This window comes from Poeciliopsis prolifica, unplaced genomic scaffold (assembly GCF_027474105.1).
Source record: "Poeciliopsis prolifica strain line A6 unplaced genomic scaffold, Auburn_PproV2 SCAFFOLD046, whole genome shotgun sequence".
In the NCBI taxonomy this organism is placed as follows: domain Eukaryota; kingdom Metazoa; phylum Chordata; class Actinopteri; order Cyprinodontiformes; family Poeciliidae; genus Poeciliopsis; species Poeciliopsis prolifica.
The window spans coordinates 1,662,852-1,674,384 of NW_026562421.1; the positions used below are offsets into that span (position 1 = coordinate 1,662,852).

General features: G+C 36.5%; 1 protein-coding gene across 1 annotated transcript; it reads right to left on the reverse strand.

Moving 5' to 3' along the window:
- Positions 1 to 9,182: 9,182 nt before the first annotated feature.
- LOC129377192 (N-acetyltransferase family 8 member 3) lies at positions 9,183 to 10,789 on the reverse strand. Its single transcript, XM_055056983.1, has 2 exons — positions 10,688 to 10,789; positions 9,183 to 10,152 (listed from the first exon to the last, which is right to left on the reverse strand). Exons 1-2 carry the CDS (start codon positions 10,704 to 10,706, stop codon positions 9,407 to 9,409), a joined length of 765 nt encoding a protein of 254 aa, XP_054912958.1. The 5' UTR covers positions 10,707 to 10,789; the 3' UTR covers positions 9,183 to 9,406.
- Between the last annotated feature and the right edge of the window lie 744 nt (positions 10,790 to 11,533).

Genomic DNA, 11,533 nt, shown 5'->3' on the forward strand with positions numbered 1-11,533 from the left:
AATTATATCTGTTCAAAATTGCAAACAAATTATGTTTTTCCAAGAAGCGTCTGCTTCACATTACCTCGGTGGTTTCAGACAGACTGCCCATTCTTAATTTGTGCACCGTGATGGAGGAAGAGAGAAGAAAGCACACACATCTGCCCGATAATTGTTAGAAGGAACGGAAGAGTTCCTTGGTTGTGGTGCTGATTTCACTTGTCTTTGGACAAAAAAAACTCAGAATGTCTCCTGATGTTGCAGCAGTAGAATGGTGCTATTTCACTTTTTAATGAAGAAAAGGGATTATTTTTAGAATATGGAGTTGTATTGATTTTGAAGCAATAAAAATGTCACTTTATTGAGATATATCTTGAGACAGACAGTAATTCACAGAAAAGTAAATCCCAAAAAAATTAAATCAGTCCGTTGAAAAAAATAGTATTCCTTGGTTTCATTGTTAGAAATACTTCAGTAATTATGTTCAATTACTTTCAAACAAAGTAACTGTTCTGCAGAAGATTATTATACTCAAATGAGTCCAGAAACACTTAATGATCATGGTGCAAGTAATCAGATTGCTGGAACTGTATTTATCCGACAAGATCCATTTTAAAACAGCTTCACTGTACAGTCCATTTTGTCCATGCAGGTAGGACTGTGTTTCATTTAGAAAGAAATCCATTTTGGACGGAAGAATCCACCTCAAAATGATCCTCAGAGACACCGGAGCTGCAGCAAGCACAATACACTGTTTAGATATATTTGTCAGCCTGTCCAAACATTAATACTCTAGAGATACAGTTTCATGAAAAATGTACGTTGTTTCTCTGTCTCGACCTATTAAATCCTCTATTGAGCTTCCAAAGGCAGTCAATACCAGCTTCTGAGCCATTTGGTTTACCTTAAAGCTTGCGTTTCATCTTGCACATTCCACATTTTACACTGTTTTGTCTCACAGCTCAATACTGACAGCATGTAAAGGTGAGGAAAATGGTTTCCAAGAGCAGGTACAAGAGATCTAGTACACTGTAAAAAAAGTCTGTAGAATTTACAATAACTTACCGGCAGCTGGGTTGCCAGCCAGTTACCGTAATTTTTACGGTAAAGAAATTAAAATAACTATACAGTATCCTTACTGTGAATTTTTTTCATAATAGCCTTACTGTAATTTTATTACAGTTTCACTGTAATTTTATTGCAGGTTTATTATAATTTTTATTACAATCTTACTGTAATTTGATTAGTTTAACTATAATTCCTTTAAAATAGCACAGTAATTATATAAAATTATTTATCACATTTTTCTCATAATAAGATTACAGTAGTCCTGTAGTAGAGTTACAAAGAGTTGTCATTTTACAGTAGTTCATGAAACTGCACACTTTGATAATTAACATGCAACTTAATTTACCAAACTCTCAAAAATGTTTTATTTTTCTAATACAAAATAAAACAACATATATTTTAAAATCACTTTATTTTACTGTCAATTTAAATCTGACAAACTGAAGCAAAACAAAATGTAGTATTTTACAACAGCAATATTTGCTTGTTACATAGAAGTCAAAGTATTGCAACCATGGAAGTTACAGAAGGATATCTTACACTGCAACCATCGAGTCTTAGACCTAAGACAATTTTATTTTGGATAAATATTCTGTGGTCTGAAGTGTTTGACACAGTAAGAGCTGTTATATTTCAATGGGGGACGTTTTTGCTAAACTATTCATGAGTTATTTCCCCAAAAGAAAGTCAGAGATTTTGAATAAGAAAGCAAGAAAGAAAGCAGAGAAAGGTCAGAGCCAGACATCAGGAATTATAGCGTATTATACATGCAGCAGCATAATCTGTGCTAATATGACAGCCACCATGTCTGCTGTTACATAACTGATAGCAGAAACTACGCCAGTGTCACTTACTTTCTTAAGAAGAAATCGAAGACCTTAACAGATCTATTTCTGTCACTCAGAGCAGCAGGCTCTTCACGCCAGAGCGAAACATTGTCCTCGCACAGCAACATATGCTGTACGAGGACACAATCTGTTGCTATGTTGCTATCCTCACCACAGAGCAACATAATGTATGTTTCACTGAATGGGCACATTATGAAACTGTCCTCCAACTCCTGTCATGGAACTTCAGAAACCTTTAGAATGACATGGAGCTCAATCAAAGGAGGAATGTAATGTATTATCCTTGGAAACTTGGAATCATGATTAAATTCTGCTGTATATCAATGTGTGGACGTGAGTTTAATGCAGTTGGGCAGAAACTCACCCGGCGTTATCTGTCTTTAGCAGAAGATGAAATTAATTGCAGTAGTTGCAGGTCAATTTTCTATGGCTTATTAGCAAGACAGTCTTTTTCTAAATGTGACAGCATAATGTGAAATCTGGGAACTGCTGGGGAGCAGCAGACTTGTTGATTCTTGTCTATCTCTCACACCTCATAGACCTGCAAATGCATGTCTTCCTTTGTTTCCTGTTTGTGAACAGTCTTGGCTTTTCACAAGCTCAATCATGTAGCAAACAATGCAATGTAGCTCATTTAAAATACTGTTACAAATATGTAACGGTATTTACATAGTGAAATAATAATGCACTGCAATATTACTAAGGCAGTGGCTAAATGGAGTTTTTAGCTGCTACGTTTCTAGCTTGTATCTAAAGCTAGCTGTACTTACGTGAAAAGAGAATGAAGAGAAATGTTCTTCCTAAAGGCAATAATGCATCAACATGACACCACATTTACACACATAACACACATAGGCATAAATCCTAAAGGGTTCGGGGGAAAAGTCTAGAATGGGAGGCATTTAAATAAATCAATGTTTTTGATGAATTTTATTAAGAGGAGTTGCTCATTAAAGTTTTTTTATTTAGAACCTTAAAATTTTATAATGATGTAGCTGTCAGTCAGACTGAATAAAACTCATTTCTAAGCAACATTTGAATTTTAGTTTTACTTCTCTGCAGGCTACTTACAGGGAAAAAAAAAAGTTTGATGTGCATTTTTGGCTAAAAAAACTTTTTAAACCACGTTGTACGTTACAATTCACCCCCAAAAAATAAAAAATTGCTCTGAAGAAATTTTTCTGTTTAAGGTCCACCCCAATAATGGGATGGGCTTTACAGCTTTGGTGACAAAGTAAATATCAGTACATACAAATAAGTAATGAATGCAGCAATATTTTCATCAGTAAGTATATTTCCAATATTGTGTTTGACAACAACCTAAGAACTTGCCAATAACCTAAGAAATAAAAGCACGTAACAATTGAAAAGACAATGAGAAAAAGCATCGTACACACAAATGGATTCCAAATTTAATAGAAAAGCCTTTTCTGAGCAAAACATTCATTGCTCAGAAACTTTGACCAATTTGAAGACACATAATGTCTTTAAATCTTGAACATTCTGGAGATTGTTTTCATGGACTTTGGTTCCTTCTGTAGATTTTCGGTTAAATAATAGTGACATTTTTGGAAATCTGCACTCGCCTCATTTGTCGTTTCTAACAGATTTCATCCAGTTTTGCCCTGCAATCCCTGACCACAATAGTCTTTCCTATTACTTTTGTAAGTCACTGTATTAAAGAAAATGATATAACTGGGTTTATTTTGCTGGGTAATGTTAGTGAAAGAATAAAGTGACAGAGCAGCTATTAAGAAAACAGATTTGCAACATTTTCAACTCCCAGCAACACAAAAATGTAATTGTTGGTGAATATAATGAGGACCAGGATACCTGCAGCTCCTTTTTCAATGAGAGTGAATCATTACAAAAACAAATTTATACTGCAGCAGAGCCCATTACTTCACTTTTAAAACAAGTTATTTCTATTTCTAAGAGAACTTTTGTCTCACGACATCTGTCAGACAAAGCTCAGGATGTTTTATGAGTTTGTGGTCACCAAAGCTCTAACTGGAGCAGCAGACTGAGAGGAGTGAATGCCAATAGGCTGAATAAACCGATCTGCAAGGCCGGTAATGTTGTTGGGGTTGGAACTCGGCTCTTTAAGTCCACTCCATGCTGGTCAGCAACAGAAGCGCAGACTCACTCATCATTTTGAACCAGTGAAAAACCCAGGAAATCATTACTGACCCCCTGCAATCGCTCCATGTGACAGCCCAAAGTCCATTTATCCAACTTTGGAATATTTTACTCATTGTTGTGTTGATTGTAATTTGCCTTTTTCATTTTATCACTGCAATCACATGTTTCTGAATTAGAAGTTGTTGTATTATGTTGTAGAGCTTTAATGAGAAGAAAACCTTATGTATCATTTCTTTGCTTCCTGGGTTCATTTCTTTCATCTAATTGTGTTTTTTATGCAGGGTTTGATTCTTCATAGAAACCACCCAGTGGTGTGAACAATTTTAGTCTGACAATAAAATCTTGGTTAAAATGGATTCACTCTGCAGTATATCACAAAAGGTCTAAAACGGCACAAAGGGGCAAAAAACGTATTCTATTTTGTATGTTTTGAAGTCCTTGACATCATAAGAGGTCGAAGAATTTGGCATTAACATATTTTAACATCTACATTCAGGCTCCGGTCTCCATCAAATTCTGTCTCCATGTGTTTCAATGCAGCCAAATGTTGCTTAAATCTATGCAAACATATGATGATTATTAGTGAAAGTGTTCAAATGAATTTGATTAAAAACATTCCAATATGAAGAAAAAAAAAAACACCAAAAATAGGCTTTCAAGAGAAAAAGCTTGTGATTACAGAAAGTTTGTTATTGACAAGGTAAATTTAATCTTCATAAAATGAAGCTTTACAACAAAATACCAAAATATTTTAAAAAAACAAACAAAAAAAACACTGACCTTGACTGTTGCTTTGTATACCAATCTAACTGTATCCAAACTGATAAGTTAAATTCTTACATGGAGTAATTGAAAAACCTTTCTCCCATTTCAAATAATTCAAGATATACACATACCCATTTTGTCTTTTGACTCTAAGAATCCAAATATAAAAAAAATAGTACTAACCAGATTTCAAATGTTTAATGCAATTCCTTTCTACTGTGCAAGGACTTTATCAATGCAACTGTGTGCACAGTGCTTGCTCACTTTTTCAGTCAGTGCTTATAAAAGTCAAATTAAAAACCGATTCCCATTTTCCATCAGTTGTCACAGTACCTTATTTAAAACTGCAGTTTGTAAGTCACTGTTGTGATCGAGATGTGACCGCGACACGAGTCCCTCAGTTCATTAGCTCAAAGAATATATTCCAAAATCACTTTAAGCACAGGAGGATCACGCTGGAACTTTTACACCTCACTGTATCGGATTTGTAATAAAAATTGATTGTCCCATATTTCTCGTAATTACAGCAGCTGCAATCAATTTCTCAGTTGTTGTTGTGTCCAATTACTTCGTTGAACAAATCCCCGCAGTCCTCTTCCACTGAAGCTGCAGCTCAGCAAACGAGGCAGAGCCTCGTCCTCTGCGACATTCAGCCACCATGCAGCTGTTCCCTGTTTAAAACACTTATCAGCCACAGGGCCATGCAAAAGTATTCACACTTCTTTAACTATTTTTTTATATTAATCACATTTCACCCCAACAGTTAAATGCAGTTTTTTGAGGGCAAGAATAAGTAAATAGTTTGTAACGGGAGAGAAAGCTGTTACGTTCTGTTCTAAGTTGACAACCCTATAAAAAAATTCTAATTAAAACAATTGCTTTCAGAATTCACCTGATGAACAAATAAAGTGCTCTGAGGTATAATTTAATCTCAGTATGTATCCAGTTGTTTTGTGAAGGACTCAAAGGAGAACGTGAGAGAACAAACAGCATTAAACCCAAGGAGCAATGCAGACAAGTCAGAGAAAAGTTGTGAAGTTTACAACCCAGTTAGGTTAAACTATTACTGAAGTTTTTTAATCCATTATCCAAAATTGAAAGATTATGCACAACTATAAATCTGCCAAGGTGGGGTGGTCCAGGTAAAGAGAAGCATCCAAGAGGATCATGGGAGGTCTAGAAGAGCAGCAAACAGGTGGGAGAAACTGGATGTGGCTTCTTAAATGTAGAAACATTTAAAAAATGTATGTAAGAGTGGAAGTTATTGTTAAATAAAGTCATAAGAGATATTGTTTGCAGTTTTTCCATTCATGTGTTTGCTATAGCTAATATATTAAAGAAAGCAATGCGAAGTGGAAAACTAATGCTGCATATCACCTTAGAGCAGTGGTCAGTAACCTTTTAAGTCAATGCTGAAACAATAAGGTTTATTTTGTGTCCCCCAAAAACAACAAAAAAGATTTTAGAACTATGTACTACAAAAATGAAACAAAAATGTACCATTTTCAGATTTTAGAACAAAATGAATCATTTAAGTTTTACAAAGGAAAACAAAATATTGCATTTTTAAGAGTGAGGCTAGCTTAGCTTCATTTTCCATAAGTATGGAAAATAAAGAAAGATAGGTAGCTCACTTAAATATAAAAGCACATAGTGTGAAACAAAAAATCTTAAAATTAATTTTAACAGCTTTGTACAACTACAACCCTTCGGTTGTGTATGCTCCATGTGGATATTACAAAAACATCTTATTGTTCTTGCAATTGAAACCATTTCTCATGTGGTTCTTTAAGATCCACATGAGAAATGTGGCGACATGTTGTAAAAAAACTTTAAAAACTAATAAAAATCTCAATGGGCATAACTTCTATTCCCATCCATATAAAATACATCAAATTGCACATTCATCTAATATTTCATCTTTGAATCGTAAATATTCATAAGCATAATTTCCCACATGCTCCACCTTTCTTAGCTTGGATTCATATGACCTATTTAACAAATTTCTACTGATTTTACTGTGAGAATCTAGTGTGTGGTCTTAACATCTCCTCTGAAAGAGGATTATGTCCAATCATTCAGTGAAATTAGGGGCAGATTTTGCATAATTTCAGCTTTTTAGATGTAGTAACAAAAGTTAGAAGAAAATGTAGACAGGAAAAGCTTTGCAATGTTTCTTGGATTTATCAGCTAACGTAATTGGCCAGGTGTTCTGCAGTGAAGCTCTAGGGAATGAACCAAAAGGAACTTACTTCCTGTGGTGCGACAATGAAGATGAAATGCGATTATTCAAGACAGTGGTGAACAACACATGATGATGAATGATCCAAACAATCTACGTTTGGCTCCAGTACAGCAGCACAAAGCGAGCTGGTATCCTTAAGCAATTAATCACCATAATGTTTGCCTATTCAACAAGGATACTAAAAGAAACAGCCCTGTTTACACACAGTCGCTGCTTGTAATGTTGATTACTTGCTTTGTTATTGTCATCAAAAGTTTGCCTAAAAGACATATAAACTCTTTCTATCATAAGCAAAAACCCTTAGATCAAGATAGCAGTTTGATTTATAAGATAAGGAAAAATACTTTACTGCAAGAATGCAGGAAGATACAATATTATCTCCAGCTACGCTGAAAAAAGTTCATACACACACACACCCACGCACACACACGCACACACACACACACCCACACACACGCACACACACCCCATCCCACACCATCCCATCACTTTTCCTCTAAGAGCAGACAAAAAATGTTTTCCAATTGGATTTTTGATCTCTTCCTTTAAAGATATTGTGCCCATTTTTTATTGATCTTAAGCAATCTCACATTGGGAATCTTCAATCCTAAAATGACAAGCTGATAGAAAAGTCTCTCAATTCAATTCCAAAGAAATTCCTAAGAAATCCTGAGATGAAGGTGCCAAAAACATTAATGTTTAAGAGTGGGCAGCCAGAGCTGGAGCTGAAAGAAACGTGAAGCTGATAAGTACTTTAAACTATCATGAGGACATGAACCCATCGACTTACATGTAAATATTTATAGGAGCTAAAGAGACTAAATAAATATTTAAAACAGAAAAAAAACTGACTGAAATTATGTAATTTGTTACTTACCCGTTCACCGTTTTCCTGTTATACATTGGCACAAGTTTAGCTATGGTGATTAGCACAACCACAAGATTTGTGATGCATCTTCATCTCATGTTGTCACCAGATCCAAACAGCAAGAAACTTCTCAGGGCTGCATGGGTATGAGTGGAATTACAATTAAGCTGTCATCACCTTGAAGCCAGTTGTGCTAGTAATTGTGAGAGGATGACAACAGGTTGGCCAGCATTAACTCTCATCTTCCTTTGGCGGGTTCAGCACCTGCCTGCTGGCCACCGGCCGAATGTTTTTCTGACAGGCTCAGCAGGAATGATTGATGCCTAAAGGTCTCTGATGGTGAGTGCATCTCACTGCCAAGCTGCTCCATCCAGCCAGCGTTCTCTCTTGAAACTCATTTTGGCCACACCTGTCCTTGCACGCTTTGATTCTCGATGTTGTTTTTTTTTTTTTTTTTGCTTGTAGGCTTATTGCCTGGTAACATGTTCGTACTTCCAAGATAAACCAGTGCTGGGTGGCACTGATAATTTCTGGGAAATTTAATCACCTTTGGGGGATTTCTGATGCAATGTAGGATGAAAAATCTGTAACTCCATGTTGTTTACCTAATGAATCTTGGGGTGTGTCAGAGCCACTTAACAAAATTTAAAGAAGCTGTTGAATTCCCATGGTCGTTCATGGTCCTGTATCCTGTTCAAAGCAAATATTATTGCAAAATGTCAACCTTTTGATTGATATCAAACACAGGATTCTTTTTGTGTATTTCACTGGAATGCTCTGCAGTATTGAGAAGTCTTTATCTTCTTTTTATGCCACACACATACACACACTTCACACCTTATCTCCAAAGAATTTTAAACCCGCCAATGTCCTGATACTACTGCATTTCATTGGTATTTTAAGCAAAGACTTGTAGGGTCTTAGAAGTCAGCTGGCATTAATTCCTCTGAGACGAAGGGATTCTACTTCCCCTAGAAAGAAGCTTAAGAGAAAGTTCTCCTGCTTTCAAATGAGTATTTCTCCATTTTCACAAACATTTTATGTCATTTTCTGGACAGCTAAGGAATAGTAAATTATTTCTGATTATGTTTAATTTTCCATAATCACTTTAACAATGCTTTATATACATTTTTTTCCCCCATTTGCAAATAAGCTAATTTGACCAAGCGAAAGATTTGACTAATTGTCTCATTGTTCTGAAGGTTTGTGGGCAATGGACTGAAATGAGAGCAGGTGTATGCATAATGCATCATAGTAAACAAAAATACAAAGAAACTGTGAATATTGATGCCGCTTTGTAGAGAAAAAGGAATATTTATTCTTCTCATCAAAACTATGAGGCGAGCAAGCTAACAAGTGCAACTAGCTACCGCACACAGAAAATGGTTTGAATTAAAAATGACAAAGAACATAAGTTAGTTGTAATATTCTTGCTTTACTGAACTATTTGCTCAGTCTCAGGTGTCGAGGTCAAACTAGAGTCCATTTTTCTTAAATTAACTTCTCCATTTCAATCACATTTATTCTTGCTAGTTTGGAGAACCAGGGATTAGCATGGGTGTTATGGTCGGATGACGTTTGAACAAAGCCTAGTTTTTGACACATCGAAATGGCCGCGGTCTGTGGCGAGCTAAGCTCCATAACGAGGCGGGAGAAGCCTCGCTCCTTGCAGAAATCCAGAGCCTTCCGTGTGAGCTGTGAGCCCAGGTTTCTGCGGCGCCACGTGAATGCCACGACCACATGAGTCATCCGGGCGTAACTTCCGTCTCCTGCGTCTTGAGCAAACTCTGTGCCGCTGACTCCACCGTTCAAGTCGTCAAACCTTTCACCTTCTTCTACCCCCCTTTGACCCGTCACCGCCACCATTCCCACCACCTTGGCCTGACCGTTGGCATGTGCCTCTGCCACCCAAAAGCCGTTGTCGGGGATTTCCAGGTAGCTTGCTTGAATGTCAGCCATGTCTGTGTTTAGCCTCCCCATCATGTAGCTATCATAGATGTCATGGCAGCAGTAATAAATGAAGCCAGCCCAAAGGCTCCCAAAGAGCAATGCTTGGAAATAGGAGCTACCTCCGAGGACATAGCCAGCCATGGAAATACTGAGAGCAATCCCGACATGGTCCGGATTGCTTATTGCCTTGAAAAACGCTGGGTAAACATGTTCAAGTATCCCATCGTGAAAGAGTGACATGACCACATCTTGATCTGAGGGCTTGTATTTCCTGATGGTGAACTGGACTGAAAAAAGAAAGGGAGGGGGAAGAAAAAGAGTTTTCAGTGAGACTAATCTGCCTATATCCATCAGAAATAATAAATTCCTGATGGATTTCACAAGAGGCTCAGTAAGCTTACCTAATGCTTTTAAAAAATACAGCCATCAATACACCTCTTACAGAATCTTACAGGTTTTATTGTAATTAATGTCTTTGAGCTTTAATACAAAACCTCCATTTGCATGACAACCCGAGGTGAAACTCACAATTGAAATTATTAGCCTATTATTTCATTTTCACATTCCAAGCGTGAGTCATTGTGGGATGGAATACAATTAGGTCTCAAATGCACTGCTGATAAAAATCCAATCAAGGTGAGATCTTGAGGCAACAAACAAAAGGTCTCCGGTTTCAGAGTGCTGTTATATGTCATCCAGGCATTTAATTGGTGACACTCATTCTCTCTCTTTCTCTCATATTAGCAGCTGAATCTCAATTATAATCAACTCCTCTAGCAGGGAAAAAAAAACTATAAAAATGCTGAATAGAGTCTAACTTACAGTCACTTTTGTGGGCCATGCCGACTCTTTCCCCTTGTCTTTCGCTTGCACTGAAGAAGTTAATGCTGCTGCTGTGCCTGGACTTAAGCTACAGATTCTGATAATCAGTCGTTCATGAAAGGGATTGAAATTGGTCTGAGCATGCTCACCAGACACACACACACAACAGGAAGACCTTAGACGACTTATGACCAATGATTGCTGAAAGCACTGAACAATGACTATACTAAACCACACAGTGAAATTGAGAAGATATCAATGTGTGGAAGTGTGCTAAAAGTTTGATTGAAATTATTCACAGCAATGATTTGATTAAGAAACATAGACTCTTTTTATAAACTTAATTAGCTTAGTCAACAGAGTAAAGAACTCAATCACTGGGTTTCTTTGGGAGGATGAGCACAGATCCTGAATAAATTGAGAGGGGAAACTGAGCAGAATGTAAATACATTGCATGATTGAGGTTTTAATCGACATTCCCCAGCCAAAAATAATCATATTCATAATACAGGTGCATCTCAGTAAAACAGAACATCACTGAAAACTAGTGAAAGTCATATAATTCACAACATTCAAACTGATCACAAATGTTCTTTAAATGAAAACTAGTAATTATGTTTCTTTGAATTCAGAATTTGAATATTAAACTTGACCAAACATACAGATTTTTTAAATACAGAAATGTCAGCCTGCTTCACTGTACATATAGTACGGCAAATGTACTCAGGAATTAGCAGTTTTTGAATTGTTCTAAGAAACTAAATGAAATCTCAGATGATATTCTGGGTGATCGATTTATGAACCTGTACAAGCCTTTGTGCGTAAAAACATTTTGGAAAAGTTTTG